At 40.9% G+C, this 25,591-nt stretch overlaps 2 protein-coding genes across 3 annotated transcripts in view; both read right to left on the bottom strand.

Moving 5' to 3' along the window:
• The window catches only part of LOC108627409 (mediator of DNA damage checkpoint protein 1), a 26,988-nt gene extending 21,665 nt beyond the window's left edge, over positions 1-5,323 (bottom strand). The window contains exon 1 of the mRNA XM_018028630.2: positions 5,172-5,323. The gene's annotated coding sequence lies outside the window, so the exon portion shown is untranslated. The remainder of the gene's footprint in view (positions 1-5,171) is intronic.
• A 2,225-nt stretch (positions 5,324-7,548) lies between these two features.
• LOC108627418 (uncharacterized) overlaps positions 7,549-25,591 on the bottom strand; it is a 141,332-nt gene continuing 123,289 nt past the window's right edge. The window contains exons 2-7 of one of the 2 annotated variants that reach the window (XM_018028657.2): positions 22,764-23,126; positions 22,219-22,339; positions 20,933-21,114; positions 15,713-15,805; positions 11,419-11,510; positions 7,549-11,148 (exon numbers count right to left, since the gene is read on the bottom strand). In XM_018028657.2, coding sequence (XP_017884146.1) covers positions 11,434-11,510; positions 15,713-15,805; positions 20,933-21,114; positions 22,219-22,339; positions 22,764-23,126 — 836 coding nt within the window. In that variant the 3' untranslated portion in view covers positions 7,549-11,148; positions 11,419-11,433. The remainder of the gene's footprint in view (positions 11,149-11,418; positions 11,511-15,712; positions 15,806-20,932; positions 21,115-22,218; positions 22,340-22,763; positions 23,127-25,591) is intronic. The other variant, XM_018028660.2, reaches the window with a different exon arrangement.

Here is a 25,591-nt window from a genome sequence, read left to right as displayed (position 1 = left end):
TGCAGTCTCATGTCTACTGTGCATGAGGATTAGGAGAATTGGAGTTATCAGTTCTTTGGGTAGCTTTTAGCCACTAGAGCAGTCACCTAGATAAACAGGTTTTTTTTTTGTGTGACACTACAATTCGCAATTGTCATATGGGATCTCAAATCTGGAAATTGTAGTAGAACAGGGGATGATTTTACATTAAAAAAAGAAGAAAATATTTTTATGCTTGTGGCAGTGGGATTACTATTGCAAGCTCTCAAAGCAACTGACATATCAACATACTCCTGATTGGAATATCTTACCATAGCTTAGTGATGACTTAATCAGACGAAGGTCAATGAGAAAAAACAAACTACTTTATAAGAAGCTAAGAATTTAATACAATTTTTTACGCCTTTCCAGGAGGCAATTACGATTTTGCAAGCAGAGAAATTTCTTATATTGCATTTAGTATCCTTGTGACACTATCGATTATTAAAGCATTGTGAAATACAAGAAGCAGACTCAGTCATCACAAAAACGATAAAGCAAAAGGTGACGGAAGTTTGTCTTACACAAATACCATAAAATGGCAACGTTCCTGTTTCTAATAATAAACTATGACTCTTTTTGTAAACCGAATTGTGTAAATGCTTTTCCATTGTTGTCGATGTTTGTAAACACTGTCTTAGACAGACACAACTAGAACAGTGAAATGCACCACAAATGAGCATTCCTGAGATCTCATGCAAATGAGCAAGTGACTTCAAGTTAAGACTATTGCTATTCTTTTTATGATGTTTTATTAACTGAATGTTATGTACAAAAGAGTATGTATGAAGACAAATAAAGCTTTCTTATAAAGAAAAGGGAATCGCGTGGGAAGGGAATATGGTCTGGTGGGATTCCAACAGTGGCAATTAGGCTACTATATTGTCTCCCATAGAAGAAGATTCATGAGAGACAACAGAAAAAATGCCTAACTTGTAAGCATGATGGAAGGTTGATGAGCATAAGTGTCGAGTAATACTTAAAAAGATCGTTATCTTTAGTGCATTTTTTTCTTTCTCAAATTCAGAGAAAGACCCCTCATAACTTTTCCAACTTCTTGAAATGCGACTGTCTAAACGTTGTGACCATCTAATTGGTATCTGGTCACCACCAATCAGGCCCAGAAAACCCAAAACCATAAAACCACAACATTTACGACTTCCCAAAAAGGAAACTACTTGACTCGCATGTGACCTTCGTTCCCTCTTTCCCATCCTTGCACGATTGCAAGCTAGATCCTAACTCTGTCCACGAGACTTCGTATTGAACTATTTGGAAATGAACTCTCAACAAAGAACCCAGCGTTGTCTTCCTGCGATTCGACGACATAAAAAACTGAAGACCAGAGAATTTTTGGACTCTGATATTTCGACTGACTGTTTTTTTTATACTAATTGGGGGCCCAGAAGAGCCGAATTGGAGGACCTGGACGAAGAAAGGCATTGAAAACTAACCCTTAGAGTAGAACAAATCGTTGCTCACATGTTTAATAAATAAAATACATAACCTTCATAAGGGAATTAATTAAGAGTTTATTTCTGTCGTCACGAGAGTCTTTGTACACCAGTTTAACGCAGTTTGGCGGTAGTGGCGAAAATATGGAAAGCATTAGAGAGAGAGAGAGATGAGGACCGCGACCGAAAACTGATGTTTGCGCACTATGGACTCTCGTGACGGTATAATTTATAAACTCCTGCGCCTGGTGACCGAGTGCCTCCAGTGAACAACGTTTGAATAATAAAATGATCAAATACAAGGTTATGAAAAAATGAACAAGAGAAAAAACAAAAATACGATTCAGTAAAGAAGAATAACATAGAAACAAGTCATTATATGAGTACAAGTGTTTTGAATCTAGCCATAAAATTAGAATTCGTTCATTAAAACTCGAGTCTAAACCATAGATGGCGATCTAACTACCTCAACAGCCAACCAAGAGGACATTTGATGATCCCTGACACTGAGGAAAAACCAGTAAACGTGATATATAACACTTACTCTCGATTTTAAGGACGTTAGTCCCGCTCAGTTGGTCTCAATCATTTCAAGTAGAGCCACGTAGTGGTACACATGTTAAATAGAAACAAATGGTTGAGAATCTTTGGCCCTCTAATACATCGCACAGCGTATACATACGCACTTACACAAGCTNTTTGACCTTAATCATGCGAGTTAGAATGTTATTCATCACGTTGACCCTTAAGATAAATTTAGCATGTTCGGACGTATCGTTTTAAACTTTCTCATCCGTATGTAGGTTGAAAAAGCGTCTGCATTCGACGGGTGACAATGAGAAAACTACTTTTCCGTGCGCGAAGCCTGCCCCTCCGCGCGGCTGGTTTCCATTCGAGGGCATCGGGTATAAACGGCGTGTAACAGAAAATAAATTCCACGGTGATCGTTCGGATCAGCAGCGGTGGCTTGTCTTGTCACGTGCGTCGCATTACCACGCGGATATCGTTCGCCCATAGACACGTGCACCGTTTCACGTTTAACTCGTGACCGATGGATTTAGAATTTTACAACGGCCGGCGTATAACTGCGTGCACGCGTAGATACTCGACTGCGGAACGTTCACTGCTCCCTTTCGCAAACGTTATACGTACAGGTAACTACGTTTACGCGTGTATACGTCGTCCCACGCGAGGATACAATTTATGTAATGCAATTTTCCGCCCCCTCAGGTCGAGAAGCTGCCGGACGGTATCTAATTTTCGTCAGACTCCTAATTAGCCTCCGGACTTTATGGGGGAATTAACGGAGAGTCGAAAACTACCGAATTAAAATGAAATATTTAACAAGTGGAAGAGTGAAAGGACTTGTTACATTTACTTTCTCTTTCCGGCTTGGAACCGACGGAAAGCGGAAGCGATCGATCAGATCAATAAGATACCAAAATTTCTCAGGGCGTCTGCCATCTTCAAGTGTAGAAAATTACGATTATTTGATAGGTCGAATGAAAATATGTAGTTATGGTTGCAATCCTGATGCCCTGCATTCTCTAGTGGATTTCTTTCATTTCTAATCGTCCATATTAAAATTGTCAAAGGTCAAAACAAAAAGTCATCTAGTTACAAACTAATAATAGTCTGTAATATCTATGGGATCATCTCGTTCACTATAATTATCTCTATTAAAATTGCAAACATTATTAATTGAAAGTGGAATCAGGTTTCACAAGATTATGTGTTGTGTCGTCTTATCCTCAGTTGTAGACATTCATTGATAGACGGTTAGAGACCAATGATGTCCTGAACTCTATTAGATTATTTCTTTCACTCCTAATCATCTATATTAAAATTGTAAACATTATTAATTTGCTTCAAAGTCAAATTACAAACCACAAGATTATGTGTTGGTTCATCTATTCCTCAGTTGTAGACATTCTTTGATAGACCCAACGAAAAGCTATAATCATCTGGTTAGAGACCAATGATGTCCTGAACTCTATTAGATTATTTTTTTAATTCCTAATCGTCGATATTAGAATAGCAAAAATTATTAATTGGCTTCAAAATGGAGTCAGGTTCCACAAGATTATCTGTTGTTTCATCTTATCCTCAGTTGTAGACATTCTTTGATAGACGGTTAGAGACCAATCATGTCCTGAATTCTATATTAGATTACTATTTTGTTATTCCTAATAGTCGATATTAGAATTGTCAGAAATTATTAATTTGCTTCAAAATGGAGTCATGTTCCATAAGATTATCTGTCGTTTTATCTTATCCTCAATTGTAGACATTATTTAATAGACGGTTAGAGACTAATCATGCTCTGAATTATCTATTAGATTATTTCTTTCATTCCTAATCATCTATATTAAAATTGTAAAAATTATTAATTTGCTTCAAAGTGAAATCAGAGTCCACAAGATTATCTGTTGTTTCATCTTTTCCTCAGTTATAGACATTCTTTGATATATCGAATGAAAAGCCATAGTCATCTGATTACAGACTAATCATGCTCTGAATTCACTATTAAATTATTTCTTTCACTATTAATTTTCGATAATAAAATTGCAAAAATTATTAATTTGCTTCAAAGTCAAATCACATTCCACAAGATTATGTTTCCTCAGTTATGAACATTCTTTGATAGATCTAATGAAAAGCCATAATCATCATAAATCATAAATACACTGAATTTTCTATTGAATAATTTCTTTCACTCTTAGCGATCAATATTAGAATCATTAAAAAGCTAAATTCGCTGCAAAGTGAAATCAGCTTCCGCGAGATTCATCCCATATCTCAGTAGAAACCAGTGGTTAAGAATTCAGGTCGATGCCATTTAAAAACCGTTCGTTTCGAGCAGGAAGTAATTAAAATCACACACGATTCCGTAAACGGTAAATAAAAATCTCACACGTTCCACGGGACTTAAGCTTGTTGAAATCGAAAACCAGATACAGACCCGATGTGGTAATAATACCGAATTCGTTTTCAACCTCTCTCCCCCCCTTGTCAATTGTCAATTCCGGTGAATCAGACGTCTACCTATGTATAACGCGATGCAAACGTTGGCCCAATTATAAAGAAACGTAACCAAATGCTAACACTCCTGTTCGTGTAAATTGATGTACTTTCACTTGGATTTCGTTGAACGTGTAGATAGACGTCGAGATAAAACAAGTTCCACTGTGGTTACGAATTTGATAACTATAATTCGGGTCCTCTTTATTCCACCTCAATATTTAATCAAACCACTCGTGGATTGAATCTGATTTTATATAAAAACAGTATTTATTATATTAATTATGTACAATGTTAATAAATAAAAACGAGAAGAAACCAAATTGTTAATCTATTTCTAATCTCATATTTTTTCCTTCACGACATTTTTTCAAGTTTCGTTCAGTCGTACGTCGAATTTATGTTGAATAAGAATAAAATAAAAATGAATGAAATCATTCATTCAAAACACTAATTAGAAATGAATTAAAGAACTGAAATTGGATGAAAACAGCATCCATGACGAAATTTGTCTTTACGATAATTATCAATAGGACCCAAAACCGATAGGGCCCAAAACCGATAAGGCCCAAAACCGATAAGGCCCAAAACCGATAGGACCCAATTTTTAATCCAATGCCAGGAATTGATGATCGTTTGATAGAACAGTTTCACTGATAGAATGAGAACGGTACTTACGTTACGAAGACTTGGAGATCGTCGCCGACGACGGTGATGAAGGATTAAGTCACACTCTATAGGAGAACCCGGAGTCGCGATGCACGCCGCTCAGGCATTCCTTTCGACTTGCCTTGGAGTAAGTAACTGGACGTCGTTGCGAGCTGTGTTGGTTTCTCTCTCCCGATTCGCAACGACTTCTTTACATTCTACTCCAGCCTCGATCACGGCTTTCACTTCATCCGTCGAGGAAATGGGGAACCGTGATCAACCAACGACGCGAAGCTGCTGCTGCTGCTGCTGGTCCATAGAAGAGATCAGTTTTCCCGGTTAGGGTTTCTAATTAGGGTTTTGTGTGGATTTTAATACTTCGATAGTCTCGTCAATTATTATTTAATTTAATTAATTATGTCAATTAATACTTCGATAGTCTTGTCAATTATTATTTAATCAATTATTTATGCCAATTAATACTTTGATAGTCTTGTCAATTATTATTTAATTTAATTAATTATGTCAATTAATACTTCGATAGTCTTGTCAATTATTATTTAATTTAATTAATTATGTCAATTAATACTTCGATAGTCTTGTCAATTATTATTTAATTCAATTAATTATGTCAATTAATATAAAAAATTATATTCTTATGTTTAATAAAACTGGTTTCTACTTTTGTTAAAAAATATTTATGCTGCATGGATAGAATTAGTTTATGAGTGCTGTTAAATTTTCTTTAACTCTGGACACTCGATTTATTTTAAATTCACATTCGTATTGTTAGCTTCAGCATAACGTATGACTGCAAGCAGTTTATGAGTTTTCATACATCAAACAAATTGTTAATTTGAGTTCCTAAACTAATGGAAATAAAAAAAAATCGTATAGGACCTTCCTTGTAGTTGAGACCCACACTTTCAAATATGTTTCGGTAGAACCAAGGATTCGTTTTGCAATAAACATTTTTGCAATTGTTTATTAATTACTTGATAATTAATGGAGTTAGAAAAAAGTTGCTTGGGACCTTATTCGTAGCTGACAATTGAAACTACATCTCCTATTTCAACGCCAGTCATTAAAGAGTAATTAAAGAATGCAGGAATAACCGCGTTCCCGGTAGGTGCTGCCACCTGTCTCGTCCGTATCGAATATCGGAATGACTGTGTCATTATCAGAACAGCAGCTAATTCAGGTGTTTTTAAATTATAATATCTGAGTGATGATTGAAAACGTAATGTAACATTATTTTATTATTATTTATTATTTTATTATTATTTATTATTTTATTATAATGGAATTTTACGATTCCTCCCTCGTCTCTTTCGTCTCTGGATAATCTCTCCCATCGAGATATCATAGTGAAGCGCTTTAAAAAAATTATTAGTTAGTAAAAAATCTGTTAGTTAATATTTAATATATAAATTATTATATATTATATATTAGAATATACAAAAAAATAATTAAAATAATAAATAATAGATAATATCATTAATCAGTCTCTGGCTAATATCTTCGTCTCTTCGTGGTCTCTCCATTCTCTCCCTGGTCTCTCCTGGCCCCGGGCTAGGCTCTCCTATTGAGATATCATAGTGAATCTCTTTAAAAAATTGAAATGGCCTAAAATTTCTTAGTTAATATTTAAATTATCATTAATTAGTTTCTGGCTGGTCTCTCCCTCGTCTCTCCTGTCTGAGGCTAGACTCAAAATCTCCTCATTATTGCCAAAAATTCGACATTGTATTAGGAGAACACGACAGTATAAGATTTCGTCTGAATTTGGTTTCTGACGTCACGACATTATGTCGTCGACATACCGCCTACCACCTCATGTTCTCCTAATACATTTTTTGAAATATTCTCAATCAAAAATATCACTTTGTATCAGAAGAATATGAGGGCATTAACATTTGCTGTGACGCCATTTCCAAGAATGTAACGTATTTCTACAGTTAATTTAATATTGACTAGGGCTATTTTTTCGAGTTGTAGCCTCGTTAAGGAACGGGTTGTGGTCACTCTGGGAGCAGTGAATAGATAATGAAATACATTTTTTAACAAGATCTTTATTTCATTTTTAAACAAGTACAAACAAGACAAAACATAAAAGCGTTATAGTATGTAGGTCCAAGTAGATTGACAGTAGGGAAGATCGTTCTAGAAGAAGTAGAAGAATCGATGATTTAAATGATCCATAATTGTGCTGAAGCATAGCCCAGAGCATGGAGAGTAGAAAATTCAGGAGGTCTCTGGATTTGGAAGCGAAGTCGTCAGGAACCATGCCTTACGTGACCCAATGAAGACAGCGACGTATGTAAAGTTACCATCAGTCGGTAACTAGCGATCGGTAATTCCTTCTATTCCGCACAGAAGAGTCGCCACAAACGAAGTGGGAAGAATATTTATTTAAATGAATCATCCATTTATTTTACGTTTTACAATGAAACGAAAAACGCAAGAGACAAAGCGTGTTAGTAAATATCATGTAATTTATTCTTTGATGATCCTTGACTGTCGAACTCAACGACGATACAAGCTCTCGAGAATGAAAATTTATTAACCGAACGAGAATGCAAAGAATATTTAAGAAATCCGATCGAGAGATACGAATACTTAATTAATTAAAACGCTATCGAGCTTCGCCCGCCCGTATTTGGAACATGCGATGCATTGTCATTATCACGAGAACGCGTGGGCGTCGTTCAACAACGGGGCACACATAAATTTCTGACGATAAGAGAAAATACAGTTTCCTATTTTATGCATCTGATACAAATTCGGTTAGTCGAACGGCAATGGTTTTACGTCAACACTTTATGAAAATATACAGAGATACAATATTTCTGCGAAACGATTAAAGTCGTTTGAAACCTATTGAAAACTTACCGGGGACCATTGCCAGCTAATCTGGTAATTATAATTAGAGGCACGCATTACACATACATTTTCTCGATTTTCTCATTCTTTTACGATCGGTGCGCAATTTCTTTTTTTTTTTTCCATCGCTTCTATCAACATAGTAAAAAATGTTTCATTCTTGTTCGATAGGCTTTTCAAGCAATTAACATAATCGGGACTAGGGAGGCCACTTTATTTACAACTATAACGTTTATTATAATAGCTTCTTCTTCATCATCGTCTTATTCTTCTTCTTCTTATTTCCTGTTCTCATCTCGCTCGGAGACAAATATCGACGACTACAATATTTCATATTACAAGGTGTCCCAGAAAAAGTGTTACAGCCGAAAAAGGATGATTCTGGAAGTGTTTCTGAACAATAACTTCCTTTGGTAAAATGCGAAGTAAGCTATGGTTTTTGAATTATTAACGAAAAACACTTGACCAATCAGAGCTCGTCTAAGGCCCGCGTTGAGCCATTGCCGAGCGTCACGAGCCCCCACTCCTGTGGCTCAGCGCGGGCCTGCGGGAGTGGGGGTTCGGCTCGTGACGCTCGGGAGTATTCGGCTCGGCGACGCTCGGCAGTAGCCCAGCGCGGGCCCGCGTTCAGCCACGAAGTGGGGATTCAGCGCGGGCCTGCGGGAGTGGGGGTTCGGCTCGTGACGCTCGGGAGTATTCGGCTCGGCGACGCTCGGCAGTAGCCCAGCGCGGGCCCGCGTTCAGCCACGAAGTGGGGATTCAGCGCGGGCCTGCGGGAGTGGGGGTTCGGCTCGTGACGCTCGGGAGTATTCGGCTCGGCGACGCTCGGCAGTAGCCCAGCGCAGGCCCGCGTTCAGCCACGGAGTGGGGGCCCAGCGCGGGCCCGCGTTCAGCCACGGAGTGGGGACTCAGCGCGGGCCCTACGCGTGCTCTGATTGGTCAGTGTTTTTCGTTAATAATTCAAAAACCATGCTTCACTTCGCATTTCGGTAAAGGAAATTGTTTTTCAGAAACACTTATAGAATCACCTCTCTTCTTCCCTAACACATTTTCTGGAATATCTTTTATATTAACGATTCGTATAAGAAAAAATAAACGTTCGCTAATCATTTCTTATGTGCAATAGCGTTAAAGTATCCTAAATTAGGCGTTAGATCGTAATTTAATTAGACACGAACTTTGGTGCGACGCGATTAGGTTTTTATTCTCGGTCAGGTATCATTCACGATCCGATCTTTGGTATCGAAATTCACAGTTAAAATTAACATCAATTAAACAATTGATCGATTCAATTTTTGGCTCACGCTGCGTCTTAATTTATTAATCTAATCAAAACAGCCGAGCAAACTTTTCAATTAAATAAATAATTGATGGACAAACGGAACTCGTTCGGCTCATCCGTACGTCGAAATCGTGCAAAACTTTTCGTAACAGGACGACGGCTCGTCGTTATACGTCGCGTTCTCAGTAAGAAATAATGTACATGATAAATTCGGACCCTCGCGTTTCTCAACGATGCGTTTCGTAGAAACAACTGTACACTCCTCATATCCAAGAATGTCATCGCGCTCTATCCTCCATTCTTAAACACTCGTTTCATCCCCTATGTATATTGTCGGAACTATGTACACATATTAAAATAATTACACATTCAGGTTACGTATAATCGATATATGCATGTATCGTGTATTTTATGATACAGGGGAATAGGCAGGACGTTCATCTCCTAGTTCAAGCAGAACTATTTTCGGTATTTAAGCGGATTGGGTAGTCATGCGACTTTTATAACATTTCTCAAGACAGTTTTAACGTCACTGTTCTATTTAACCAGGCAAAGATAGAACATAAACTGGGAAAGTTTGATCGCTTATTCTGGACAGCCTGTATGACATTTATGGGTCGTCAAACTCCTTTTTGAAAAGGCTAATGTAATTTGCAAAAACCCAATATGTCCAAAACAGATTGTTCTAATTGAAATTGATGTCAGAGCACTCCAGATTTAGTTACCCTCTTTCAAATACGATCCTCGACGACCCAAAGATCTTAAATAAAGTGTTCTGTCGAAAATGGATGATTCTGAACTACTATTTCCTTTGGCAAAATGCACAACGAGGCACAGTTTTTAAATTATTAACGAAAAACAGTTAACCAATGAGAGCACGCGTAGGGCCGCGTTGACCAATGGCCGAGCGTCACGAGTGGAGCCCCCATTCCTGTGACCGAGCGCGGGCCCGAGTGTCACAAACCGAGTCCCCATTCTCGTGACTAATCGCGGGCCCTACACGCGCTCTCATTGGTCAGTCTAAAATTTTGTATAGTGTTTTATTAATATAATATCTAGTAACTTTTAAAATCTCAATGCATTCTGATTGTTTTTATGTAAGTGTTCATACAACCATAAGCAAAAACGTTTTACGCCTTCAATAATTATTATTATTATTATTATTATTATTATTATTATTATCAATTAATTACTTAATGATCCCAAGAAGTATTTTCCTGACGGAGATAAACGTCCTGTTCCTAACGCCCTGCGTATATCCTGTCCGCTGTACATCGCATATAAAATTCCATACACTTTATCCCATTTAAACGATATACTTATTACGAATCCGACGTAACACGAAGAGAGAGAGAGAGAGCAACAAACACGATCTATAATATGACTCGAACTGCAATATACAAGATGAAATCTTGAACGTATATTTACAACGGTCCGCGGGAAAAGGGTTGGGGTGGGGGGTCTCCTCTCATTTATATTTTGATTAACAGGCTTCCTCGCCCGAATCTTTGGTTTCGAACGTTCGTGCAACGATAGTTACATCCAACTAGAGAATCTCATTATATATAATATGTATAAACAACACTCTAAACAGCACGTACAATGTTTCTCCGTTCACGTATTCCCCGCGTACGCCATTACGAACGCGTTCGTAAAGTTCTCATCTTTTTTCTTTTTTGCGTTTCTTTTTTTTCTTTTTTTCTTTGTTTCTTTGATACAACGTTTAAAACACGGACACGCGTTTTCCGTATCTCGTAGGCAGTGGTGCTCGCAAGACGACAAGATCGGGGAATAGTCGAGTTTTAAAGCTTACTCCCCAGTTTGCGATTCCTGTTTGACGATCTGGAATCAAATCGAGAGTTCTCTGTACACGTTTATACAATGGCGCAAGTTTAATCTCCGACGCTTCATTATCATCGAAATTGTTTGCCGTAGAAGCAAACACCATCGCGGATAATGTTTACCGTTCGTCGATTAACAAAACGCGGATGAACGATAGTCTTGGTAGCGCGAATCCTCCAGAGACAATACCTCGACTCAATAATGGAGTCGTTGAAATAACAGGAAACAAAACGGACTTTTTTGTTGAGTCGAATTATTCGAATTACTTACCTAATGATCGGACAGTTAAATGAGCAAGTTGACGAATATCGCATGTATCGTGACTAGCAGGATGTTAATTGACAATCGACCAGCGAAATTCCCTGCAATCAAACCACGTTTCGTGACGTTTAAATCAACACTAAATATGGCGACAGTCGTGGGATATAAGGTGTGTGCGATCGTAACGATGTGCCTCATCGGTCAACTAAAAGTGTTTGGACAGTTTTTATATCGGCTGAAAATTGTTGCATGCTTCTTGCGCGTGCGTCATCGATTTAAAGCCGGCGCGTTTCCTAGGTACGACTTGAAGTCAGCGCTGCCAGAATGCAGGACTTCTCCTCTTCCCGTGCTCACCCCACTACTGCATATGTGTGCCCAATGCAGGCATCGCATATTTTTTCGGTCGGCCGGAGAGTGGGGACGACGCGACCATGGTGGGGACTGGTACTTGATGGGGATATGCTAGGAATGGTTAGCGAAGGCGCATGAGGGGAATAGTAGTGGGGCTCGAAATCAGGGCTCTCGTAATTTATCCCACGAGGCTCGCTTCCCCTGTTTTTCGCCCGTATTTCGATCCCCACTACTATTCCCCTCATGCGCCTTCGCTGACTATGCCTAGCATACCCCCGTCAAGTACCAGTCCCCACCATAATCCCGTCGTCCCCACTTTCCGGCCGAGGGAAAAATTATCTCATCCCTGAGCGTACCTCCATTAAGTACCAGTCCCCACCATGGTCGCGTCGCCCTCACTTTCCGGCCGAGGAAAAAATTATGAGAACCAGGGCTCTCGCGATTTATCCCACACGGCTCGCTTCCCCTGTTTTTCGCCCGTATTTCGATCCCCACTACTATTCCCCTCATGCGTGCTCATGCGCGTTCGCGAAGCTCTCCGCAGCGCTACCGTGAAAATCACTGCATACCCCCACCAACTATTGGTCCCCACCATGGTCGCGTCGTCCCCACTTTCCGGCCGTGGGATGAATTACGAGAGCCCTGCTCGAAATACGGGCGAAAAAGAGGGGAAGCGAGCCGTGCGGGAAAAAATATGCGCACCCTGGCCCAATGTGCTCTCCCCACTTACATATAGCATTATTAAACATGTCCCCATAGGTAACGTAAGTGGGGGGAAAAAAGTAGTGGGGGACAGCACGGGAAGAGGAGAAATACTACATTCTGGCAGCGCTGCATAAAACTGCCACTCTTTAGTAATTTCTCCTCGGTGTAGCGAATAAAGGTCGATAAACAAGGTACCGATGAAACTGGGAATAACCGAAGGGAAATGCATACATCCTCTACGGATGGGACGCCGATGGCTATCGCTTTTCTTTACGACTACCGTCGTTAAATCCTTTAATTGCGATCGCGGTAAAAAGTTTATGAGATACGAGGGCATAACGCGGCGGGAGGCTTTGTCCGCAGCGGCAGACGTTACGCAAACACATGAACCACTAATGTATACTGCACATACTTAAATTAACGTCCCCCGCAAGCAGACCCGTTTCGTATCGTCCCTTCTACCGTAGTGGCTAATTACTTTCTTATTTGCCCATTAAGGGGCTAATCACGTGACCTTTTTGAACATTCGTAGGTAAAATTCTGGACCCTTCTGCTCTGTTTTATCGATGAAGCAACAATTTTTGTACGGTTCGTTTGACCAAATATCTTGAACAAGATTTTTAAGACGTCAGGTACCTTTTTGGAAGAACGAAAGTTAAATCTGGCGTGCTCTGGTTTTAATTTCAATCAGAATAATCTCTTTTGTGTATAAAATTGCTTATGAACAAAATTATTTTAATATTGTATGAGCAATCGATGGTCTGTGATTCATGTTAGGCCTAAATAAAAGCCTGAATAAATAATATTCATAGTTCTTTTAAGTCTAATTACTGAATTGATAATAAAGTTTCCAAAAACCCAAAGCGCGTTACTCATTTTCGAAATTAGGTTAGGTTAGGACTTACGATTAGTCATAGTCATAAGGACTAAAGTTGTCCTCCGCCTATTAGAACTACGATGCATATGTATATACGCATTTTTGCTAAATCGTTATCTTTTTCTATATTTTTCTATGGAGGTTAGGTTGTCTTGACGGTGAGTCATCATTACTAATCCATATTAACGAAAGTTCCCCACCATAACTTCGATTTTTTATATATTTTATAACGTTTTATATTCATATCAGTATATTTTGATTATATCATGACCAGAACACACCAGATTTAACTTTTCCTCTTCTTAAAGAGGTACCTCAAAATGTTTTTTTTTACTTAAGAACGAAAAGTCCAGTGCCGTTATTTTTGGCTAATTTTGTGGGTAACATTTATATTCGGTCTTATCGCGCCGCTATAATATGTCCTTTCCTTTTATCGCGAGGACGAAATAATTTGGTTTAATATTATCCGACGCGTTTTTCCTGTGATCTCGAATAACGCTGACACCTTGCGAAACGAGTTTGATCGAACGACCCTTTGAATTCCGAATGGCAAAAGTTTTATATCCGTCGCTCCCTCGTCCCCTTTATTTTCGCCAGACCGGTCGCGCGTATTACAAATTTCATACGGAGGAAAAGAAAGTTACACACACACGTGCGCGCGCGCGCGCGTACACACACAGCCGGAGAGCCTTGTACACCGCGCCGTTCGGTTCCCGTCTGGCAGGGCTTAGAAACTTTCAGGCATTCCCGCCGATTCGGATCGTCGGCAAAGTGTTTGATAGCGTATCAGCAAGGAAATTCGTGCGCCCGTGTGTAAGAGGAGAAGGTATTGACGCAACCTCAACTTCGGCTATTTATTAGCGCAGCGTAGTAATGCCGGTTGATGAGCTCAGAGAGGAAATACCCGTCTCCCTTCATCCACTTCAACCGGAACTTACGCTACCGCTAGTTTATTAACCTTATCCTTCGGCAGATGCTCGATTATCAGCGCCAAGATTAATCGACCGTGTACCTAATCTACCATCTCTCCCTCCTGTTCCCACCAATCGATCTTCACGAAATTCCTAATTCGACCCGATGATATCGCGCGGTTCTATTAAATCTTAATAAAATAATCATTCAGAAACGTCCTCCTCGAAGCACCTAGTTATATACATATACATATACAGAACTAATACTACGCCCGAAGATGGGAGTTCCTGAGGTGATTTTAAACAATATTTTCCTTTGCAGAAATGTTGTCCGTGGCGTGGTTGTCGAGTTATTAACGAAAAACCAGTGACCAATCAGAGCGCTCGTATAGCGGACGGCCAGGGGAGCAACAACCGTTTGTGTTGCCCCGCCCGTATGCCACGCTCGCTAATAATTGCTTTCTTTTCTTAGTTGTTCTTGCATGTAACTTTTGTTTTAATCCTATACCCGAGGAGCGTTTCGCGTAGCTTGGAAGGTGGTGAGGGTAGGGATGGGATAATTTTTCCTTCGGTCGGAAAGTGGGGACGACGCGACCATGGTGGGGACTGGTACTTGATGGGTTCGCTTCGCGAAGGCGCGTGAGGAGAATAGTAGTGGGGATCGAAATACGGGCGAAAAAGAGGGGAAGCGAGCCGTGCGTGAAAAATTATCCCATCCCTGGGTGAGGATCGCAGCGAACCCCCCCCCCCACACGGTTCAGTATACACGGTAAAGCATTGAGATGCGCAGAACGATAAAAAACTGAACTGTGACCGCTTCTAGATTGTCGGGAACTCAGGTATACATTCTCGACACGAGTGTTGCATATGGGCGAGGCACCTCAAGCGATTGTTGCTCCCCTGGCCGTCCGCTATACGAGCGCTCTGATTGGTCACTGGTTTTTCGTTAATAACTCGACAACCACGCCACGGACAACATTTCTGCAAAGGAAAATTTTCTTTTTATTACCTCAGGGACCTTCCATGTACAGTCGTAGTCTTAGTTCTAGCATTCCCTGTGTCGTATATATATTCATTTGCACATTTAGTACATTTATAAGTTGTCTGCGTATACCACGTGCAAATACTAGTTATTATTTTTAGCCAAAGCGTTATAATCAGCGTAGCATAATTCTATTTGGCACTGGGACAGGCGTTACGCATTCACGTGAATAGGAACTTGGAATCCCGGGACTCGTAACTTTCACGAGATCGATGCACGTTAAGTATGAACAACAGCAAAATGGAAAGCGTTTAGCGATGAAATCGAATTTCCGTGTTGAGTCTTGAGTACCCACGGTATTCCGTGTCGGAGACAATACGTATTATCGATCTCGTCAAAGTTTCCAAATCTCGTAAACGACGGTGGCTTATGGTGGCGATGTCGCGGAATAGACGAGGAGAAGTTTACAAGCCTTACCACCACCATTGCTAGGCCTCGAGTCGTCTAGCGCTTGGATCTCCATTTTGTGCAGCAGCTTCGTTGTAGCGGTTGAACTAGTAGTAGGCGTTCCTGCACAATAAACACCACGTATCGCGTGTCCATCAGGTATGTAGTAAGCATACGTATTTTTAGAAGCCGTTGGTAGTTACGGCGTTAGAAACGTGACGGACAATCGTGGAGAACTGGGGATCTGAGAATGTCGCGGCGCTACTACGTCATTTTCTACAGAAGCCGGAAACGATATTAGCGAGCGCATTGACTAACAATAAGTGCGGTTGCACAGAACATGAACCAGTCATCTATATGGATCAAGGGGCGCGGTAGCGGCCCGAAGGCAACTTTGAGGCCCGTCAGGGGGCAGCATTGCCGTCGGGCACCGCGTACCTTATTTTTACACGTAAATTCGACATTTTGAATTTCTTTCGTCGAAATATTAATTGTTTCCTCTGTTAGAAGATACAGCTAAGGACGTTGTGTAAATTCAAGTGATTGCCAGGGCTACCACAATGGAGGACAAGAACTAAACAACGCGTAAAAGCGCAATGGCAACCATGAATGCATGGCCCATTTCAATCCCAACCCATGGACCTGAAGGACGGAGCATTGCTTGCAGTATTTTGTGACGGAAGACGGAAGGTGTATCCGAAACGTCAGCCATTTTGTAGCAGCGACTAGTGGCGCTCTCTTCATATAGCGTCCGCGCCTGCGTTCACGTATCTCCATGATAACGGCCATATTAGCGTCATTATCATCTAGGAGCAAACTTCCACAAGTACGCACATGTATATATGTACCTAGCCGTGACACACGCTTGCTTTAGCGCACACAAGATTTGTATAAGTTTTACAGACAGGCGGCGCCACTTATCGCTCCTAGAAAATGGCCGACTTGACTGTTCCCCCGCCACGGACGGAGCTTCACCCCCCTTCATCTATAAAAGCAGTTTATACTCCATCCTTCAGGTCCATGGCATTAAATTTTGACCAGCATAATCTGCGACTGCGCTTTCACCCGCTTTTTAGTACCTGTTCTCAACTAGGGTAGCGCTGGCAATCACTTGAAGTTGAACACTTTTTCGCTTAAGGAAGCATACGCTATCCTCTATCCATATGGATGACTGGCATGAACGAACGACGACCAGCAAACAGATTATTTGACACAACATCGATTCGTTAGCGACAGGGGAAGAAAACTGGTTAGAGACAAACGGGAAATATCTCTGTGAACATCGTTTAATATGCGCATGCATCCGGAGAATCATCTAATTATACATATTCATACGATCCACTGTAAATACGCGAGCGAAAAGAGCAAATAAAATGTGATTGGAAGTAGGTCAGCCTCGTAGCTCGATTTTATTTCACGATTCCCCTCCTACGTTTATTTATTAGCACTCCCACGCCTACCACTCGTTATTAAACTATAGCATTTTATGTTAATAAGAGCGTTAGTATTCGTCGACTACTAATCAAGAAGTTCTCTACTTAAAACCCGCGACGTCGTCGTACGCGTAGGAATAAGGGGGGGGGGGGTATCAGTATTTTTCCGCGGAAGTTAACAGCCCGGGTAATTAATGGGTCGCGGTTTGATGGTACGTTAAACTAGCTCGGGTACTATGCTAAACCGATGTCCCGGGAATTTCGGAAGTCCTTTAATTTTATTATGCTAGTTCCGTGACGAGTGGGGGGGGGGCGGTAATCGCGCTAGGCGAAGGAGGAGGGACTAACTTTTCGACGCGAGTTAACCGATGAGAAACGCGTTAAGTCAAACTTACGACTGTTACACAGTCGGAAAAATGAATTTGGTAATTAGGTTCCCCCGACCGAAGATGATTACGTAGTTCCATTAAGCAAGTTTCATACGTTTCGTCTAAGGGAGGAATGGGCGCGTCTTAACGAGGACCGGTGTTACTACGTTTCACTACAATTAACTTAAGAAGTGTAATATTTTTTTTATAAGGTCGAACGAAGCACTCTGGACGCTTTATGAACTCTCTTCCCGACCAGGGCTGCTATGAAAAATACCTCACAATTATTTCTCCTCTTTTATTGCTCTCCGCAGCGCCATCTCTATAGTATTTCGTTCTAGGGACTTCTGATTTTGATTCTGACAGTGACAATCTAACTTACGATCTTAAAGATTATATAATCGTGGCTTAACGTAAATGCTAACCCTAACAGTTATTAGGAATTGATACAAGGGCGGGATCAATAGATATAGTTAACTATCATGGCGACGCGAAGCCAGGAATTATACTCGTGGTCCCGACGGTTTTGGACCAAGCACAGTTCAGTTCTTGCAGTTTTTGATTGTTTTGCGCATAGCTTCGTCTAGTTCTACTACTCGCCACGAGAGGTCATAGTAAATGTTTCAATTTCCAATAATTAACCATGTAATTAACCAATATCCATTACAGTTTTATTTTATAAAAATGTATTTAATGTCGATATTACCAACTTGACGAGATGTACAGCCAAAACAAGCCTAGTGATCTCAAAAATCACCAACCATGTCTAGCATATCCCCACCAAGTACTAGTCCCCATTAGCTGCGTGAGGGATTTTTCATAGCAGCTCTGTTCAGGGCTTACGTTAGGCTAGGTTAGATCCTGTTTAGGGTTGCCTGACCCTGTTTCAGGGTATGTTACGTATGGTTAGTGATTTTTAAGGCCATTAAGCTTCTTTTGGCTGTATATCTCGTCAAGTTGGCAATGTCGACATCAAATACATTTGTATAAAGTAAAACTGCAATGAATGACATAGTTAATTATGATTGTTAGGGCTAGGATTTAGGTTAGTCTACGATTTTATAGTTTTTAAGACCGTGGGTTAGATAGTCACTGTCAGAATCAAAATCAAAAGTCACTAGGACGAAATACTATGACGATAAAATGACAAAAGCGCAAGAGGGGAATAGTAGAGGGTAGCGAAATATGAAAAGAGAGGAAGAGACACGAGCCGTGAGGGATTTTTCATAGCAGCCCTGATAGAAGCACCGAGTTATCAGCTATTGGCCGTCTGCACTGCGCGCGGCTATATTACTTCGGGCTCGGACGATCAGTAGTACTTATCAATAATAGGCGAGCCGAGCGCCCGAGCTACTGTGACCCGTCCACGTCTCCTAGCAAGACGCGGCCGTAATTCTTGTCACGCGCGGTGCCCATCGAACGGACAGGTGCAAATTGGCGAACACACGGGACGAACGAAAGCCTAACGAAGAGTCCCGTGTGGAAGTCCTGGTGGCGCGGTGCGAAATTACGAAGACGTTTCCCTCGAAGAAAAGTCGAAGAGTAACGGACAGGTTGGCAGGGGGAGGGAGAGAGAGAGAGAGAGAGAGAGAGAAAGTACGGTGGAAGGGGAGATGGGACGATGATAGGTAGGGACGTCGTGCTCGCAAGTACAAGCGATTTAAACCCATGTAATTTAGTCCTTCCGTTTTACATATGTACGCAGGCGGTCCGTCGGATTTTGCAAAGCTCGCTTCATTGGTAAACACGATTTTAGATTAACGATGATGAAATGAAAGCGAAGCGTGATTCGGTGACGAGTTCACGTTGCCAACCGGCCATTACTACTATTTTATTATCGTAGAGAGAGAAGAATTCGGATATCTCAACCAATACCCGAGTGCTCCTTTATTATACAGGGTCTCCCAGAATAGTAATTGTCAATTGTAAATAAATACTGTTTGATTGCAAAAAATTGAATCCTAATTGCGTAACAAAGTCAATAAAAATAATTCAGACTAAGCAACTAACAAGTTCTATACAATTTTACTAGTTATACTTATTTATTTATTAGATAATGATTTAGATATTATTTATTAGATAATTTTAGTCATATTATTAAAATTGAAGGTGTTCATGAACAGCAGTTTTCTTTGGCAAAATGCGAAATGAGGTTTTTGAATTATTAATGAAAAACACTGACCAATGAGAGCACGCGTAGGGCCCGCGTTGACCAATAGCCGAGCCACCACTCTCAGTTCTAAACGGACTGCCAGAGTGCCAAGAGTTCTTCCCGTTCTGTCCCCACCACTGTATGCTCTCCCCACTTATTAGAAAATTGTGGACACAGTTGCCAACAAAGGGCCCTATCTATCCCTTCCACTAAGGGAACCCGTGGGGGGGAAAGCCACGCTGTGCGTTACGCTGTCCTCGTCAGAAGGGAATCGAACCAATTGGCTTTTGGGGAGGGGTGTAGGTAGGGCCTTTTGCTGGCAATTATGATTGTTGTCATGGTTGTTGCAACTATGGTTGTTGTTATCATGGTTGTTGTAACTATGGTTGTTGTTGTCGTTGTTATTGTATGTCACCAACAGCAAACGACACGGACGCATGTCCATGTGTAGATGTGGGGAAGATACTGAGCATCCCTCCTTATACCAACGCTGTGTTCTGGTGGGGGAACATGCCTCGGTGCGCTACGTTGCAGAACTCTGTAATGCCCATATGGCTTGAGGCACACTTCTATGTATATCAGGTTGCCGGGACCACCGGCGTTCAAGATGGAGGCCCTGACTGTTTTTCGTTAACAATTCAAAAACCATGCTTCTTTGCGTTTTGCCAAAGGAAACTGTTGTCCAGAATCACCCCTTTTTGGCACTTTTTCTGTTACATTCCGATAAACCAATTGTAAACTCACTATTAACTTTAGGTTTACTTTTTATTACAACTTTTTCATAAACCATTTATAGACCAATGTTTATATAATATTTTTTTTTTATGTCTACTCAAAGAACCTAGTGAAATTGGATCGCTTAATGCGGGGACACCCTGTATTCTCACCGATGGTTATTTTACGCGCGCACCTTCGGATTTCCATTAGCAGAGAACACTGGAAATCTACTCCAGTGTACAGTTATTACGATCGCTAATTAAAACCGGAGTGAATTCGACGATAAATATTTATGGTCCGTCGAGCAAACACGTCTAAAGATACACCTGCGACGTGAACCGGTATTCTGATTAAAGAACGTCGATCGGTTCCCAAGGGACTAAGACCGTCGCGTCGTTAATTCGCGTAATTGTTCACCGCCTCCCGGCAGTCCTTTTAACGAGCTTATTCCATTTTCGTGATCGTCATTACTGAGATGGCGGGTCGAGCGTCGCCGATCACGTTCAACCGTAGAAGAGATCGCCGTCGGAATAGACGGACGAAAATAGATAAGACGTATCGAGCCACGGTTTACACTAACCTGGATAGTAAACGGTTTTGTGGGACACGTTGTAGTTCGCCTTCGGTATTCCGAGCAGGCATTTGACAATCGCCGCCTCCGGCAAATCCTCGTCCAGTAAGGTCGTTCGTGATAAGATATCGTACAGTCCATCGTCACGCAGCGTAACGGTGGGCTTGGCCGTTTGCTTCTCCGGTACGCTCCTGCAATTGGAGCGACGTTCGCAAAATTATCACGAGCGCTGCTACGGGCGAGCCGAAATATCGCGCAATACGTCGCGAGTAAGCAACATTTGCATGTTAATGCCGTTCAAGAGACGACGTAACCCCCGACCTACCACCCCCCTTCTTCTCTCTCTGAGTATCTCGCGTGTGTGTATTGTTCTTGCGAGCTTCGAACTCCATTGCTCTCTTCTAACAATGCCGAGGTGAATTTAAGATCGATGGCAGACCGAGTCTTAAGGATGTATGGGTTATGTACTTAAACGATAGAAATAGGTTAGGACTCCTCTTATCCATGAGTTTGCATATGAATTTGAATAGGAATTTATAATAACAAATTCAACATGCTAGCATTGTTTAAGTATATAACCTATTCGCTTTGTGCATGTCTACTGGCGACTCCTGGTGGGTCAAAGTACTGAACTAAAACTGGAAAATCAGTGGAGTTTAATATGGAGTATTTGAAAATGTAGAAATATTAACTTTTATGGATGGTTTTCTATGCACTTGTAATTTAGTCACTCAAGTCTATTGGGTTAGCAACTAAGTGATTGCGGATTTTAAATTGCGGCGGGATCAATAGATATAGCTAACCATCATGGCGACGCGAAGCCAGGAATTATACTCTCAAAATGGCCCCGAGGGTATAGGACCAGGCACAGTTCAGTTTTTGCACTTTTTGATCATTCTGCGCATGACTTCGTTTACTTTTACTGCTCACCACGAGATTTCATGGTAAATGTGTCAATTCCCAATAAGAAATCGACAAATTCCGCAATTATTTAGTTGCTAACCCAATAATATAATAATATAACACTCCAATGTTAACACTAGATTGCCCAAGACAGTCATTTTCACTGCTTTTGGGCAATATATGGTATATACTAAGTTTCAGTCTTTCTAGTGTTAATATTCCAGTTTTGTTGCCCTTTTCCACGACCCCTAGCGCTTCAGTAGTTTCGCCTATCCCCTCCAAGCGGACGCACGAAGCGAATACATCCTTAATACGAATATGTACAGAAACGCGAGATAATGGTTCGTGAAACCTCGAAGTTTGGTACTCGAATTTAGAACAGGAGCGCTCACTCGATTGATATATCCAGAGTAGGTTGCGGGTAGAGCCCCTCTGCCATGCACGTGATCTCCACCCCCTCTTTATCATCTATGGTCCTTTTCTTATATACAAGTTCGAATTTGTCCTCCGTCGCTGGAACCAAAACGAGGACAGGATTTATGAAGAAATTGCTCGGGTCGTGGAGGTATAGTGATTGCACGAGGTAATAAAATCTCTGGTAAAAGTGACTATGTAAAGAATTTAATAAACGCGTTGTCTACAGTAAAACGATAGCTACGATGGAATATCATTAACTATGCAGCTATGCAGTCAACGTCGAAGGACCCTATGCTTGAGTTCTCGAGAATCTAGGAGCGTTTCGCGCAGCTTGGAAGGTGGTGGGGGTAGCAACGAACCCCCTCCACACGATTAAGTATACAAGGTAAAGCACTGAGATGCGCAGAACGATCAAAATCTGAACTGTGCCCACTTCTAGGGAACTCAAGTATAGGTTTGGAAACAGCAATCCTCGAGTGGAGATTAATTTTCGTTAAGATGGTACAATCGGGATACTTACAATAGACGACCATGGATGCGCTCGCTGATTTCTCGTCGGCGAAAGTGGATATGACGCACGTGTATTCGCCGGTGAGATCGATACCGGGTTTATTCAATTTCATGGCTCGGTACTCGGTGTACGGATCGTCGCTGGCTTTGTACTTCAGGTCTACGTACTTTCGCGTGGTGTCGCCGGCCAGAGGGTCCCTACCGCGTATCCATTGGTAAGCCACTTCGTTGGTGTTGAAGAACCATTTCACTACTAATCCCTTGCTAGGCGTGTCCTCGAGGTCGTAGTCGCAGTCCAGGATCACGTAATCGGTGCTGTCGGCCTTCACCGTTGGTGGTACGTTCACGTTTTTTATCGTGAGCTGCCAGCATGCTGCAAGATAAAAAGAATACCACCGGTGAACAGGAGAGCGTGTCGTTTTATCGTGGGACTTAGTTAGACATGTTCGCTTAACGGGATGGGCTTGTCACGCGCCCTTCTAAACATTTGTCGATAAATTCTTGCCTCCGCTTAGCGACAACCAGGCAACCATAATGGAAAATACGATTTTATATCTTTATTTCTTAAATAATTCCAGTTCTGCCAATTTGGGCCATTCTGGTTAGTTTATTGGGACTTACATTATTTTCTTAGTTTAAAATTGTTTATTGTTAGAATGTAAAGCAAAGAGTACGATTTATTATTAATTTTGTAATATTTATTTCATTAAATAATAATTTCAAAATGGCCCAAACTTAGTTTTCAAAAAATCAAGCTTGCTATTTTAATATATTTTTACAATAATTTAAAACATAAATCAAGTATGCTATTTTAATATTTTTTTTACAACAATTAATAACAAAAAACCAAGTTTGCTATTTTTATACTCTTTTTTTTACAATAATAATAATAAAAAATCTACGTCGTCTTTTCTTTTCAAAAGAAATTGCAACTAATATAGTCAAAATCAGAAAAAAAATGTCGTGTTGTAAAAAGAAAATTAGTTAGTTAATAGATTTACCAAAATTTATATTTTGAAAGTGACTTAACTCCCATTTTGAGAGTTTCAAACATGGCGTATGTTATAAAATTTTACGAGGTGAGAGTTCTTGTTTTATTATATAAGTTATTAAGTTTATTATGTTTGTTTTATTATTAAAGTTGTAATGTTCGATTAGCCCAGATAACGATTTTCATTTAATTTTTATTAACGAAGACAAGATAAACTGGATAAAGATATGTTGGGTGCGATTTTTTAATCATGTGAAATGTAATATAAAATATGAATGAGGATGCACGATTCGAAACTTTGTACTGCTGATAACAGAGTAATCTCCACTGATCACGATTCATAAACGACTCGAAGTCCATGGAAAAATAAGGATAATTCTCGTTTTACGATTAAGTTAGATTAGGTTAGGTTAGATTAGATTAGATTAGGGTTTATTTGCTACTATTATATGGGTCAAAGATACCTTGTTTTAAACAAGACGTACAAATAAAGGTGATAGTGAAAAGGTTAGGTTAGCTCAGGTGAGGTTAGGTTATGCTTATTACAACGTAAGCTCTTAACTATCTCGATTTCAAAATAAATGGACGTACTGCCACTTTCAAAATGAACGGTTCGCCCCTAATCTCCTTAATGATCCCACGAATTACTATCATTACTATCCTCATTAAATTCAAGGTTAGTCGAGAGCCTTATCAGGACGTTGTTACAACGAGACAACCGTGGCGATAACTATTCATCTGTTTGACCAACGAGGGCCGCGTTGCGTATCGCGACGAATTTTCGCGCAGTCCGACGCAATTCACTTTTCAACGCAAATTCGTGCGAAGTTTGAAATTCATGAGCCACCCTGGAACCGGTAGGAAACGAGACCAGTTTCAACCCGCATGTTTTATTCATCCCTTCTTTCGTTCATTTTCGAGACACACAACGAAATTCGCGGAGGATTGTCTCGTCTGTTTTTATGTAAATACCCGGGTTTAATTAATGATTAGCCGCCCCTGACGCCGTTCCAATTCATTTACGGTGACGCGCTTGTAATTCCTAATTAACGTACAGATTCGGGCTATTAATTGCCGGGGCGTTGTTTGACGTCGTTGCCGTTCGCTTCTACCGCGCTGGAGGCACGTTCCGTGAAAGAATGTGCAACGACACCTGGAGACGACGTTAAGCTCCCAGTATGGCCAATTTCGTTGACTGGCGAATAAAGTTACTAGCTGGAGTTTAACGGCCCCCGAATTACGTGTAACGTTTCATTTTCGTCGAATGATACGTCGCATACATCCTGGCCGCAATAATATTATATTCCAACACGTGAACGCGTGATAAAGGAAAACAAGCTAGCAGAGAATCGGTTAGAGAGAGAGAGATTTACTATCCTCATTAAATTCAAGGTTAGTCGAGAGCCTTATCAGGACGTTGTTACAACGAGACAACCGTGGCGATAACTATTCATCTGTTTGACCAACGAGGGCCGCGTTGCGTATCGCGACGAATTTTCGCGCAGTCCGACGCAATTCACTTTTCAACGCAAATTCGTGCGAAGTTTGAAATTCATGAGCCACCCTGGAACCGGTAGGAAACGAGACCAGTTTCAACCCGCATGTTTTATTCATCCCTTCTTTCGTTCATTTTCGAGACACACAACGAAATTCGCGGAGGATTGTCTCGTCTGTTTTTATGTAAATACCCGGGTTTAATTAATGATTAGCCGCCCCTGACGCCGTTCCAATTCATTTACGGTGACGCGCTTGTAATTCCTAATTAACGTACAGATTCGGGCTATTAATTGCCGGGGCGTTGTTTGACGTCGTTGCCGTTCGCTTCTACCGCGCTGGAGGCACGTTCC

The sequence above is a fragment of the Ceratina calcarata genome, unplaced genomic scaffold, assembly GCF_001652005.2.
Source record: "Ceratina calcarata isolate Rehan_Ccalc_2016 unplaced genomic scaffold, ASM165200v1 scaffold470.2, whole genome shotgun sequence".
NCBI lineage: Eukaryota > Metazoa > Arthropoda > Insecta > Hymenoptera > Apidae > Ceratina > Ceratina calcarata.
The sequence above is the reverse complement of the archived record's forward strand: the minus strand, read 5'-3'. Positions and strand labels throughout refer to the sequence as shown.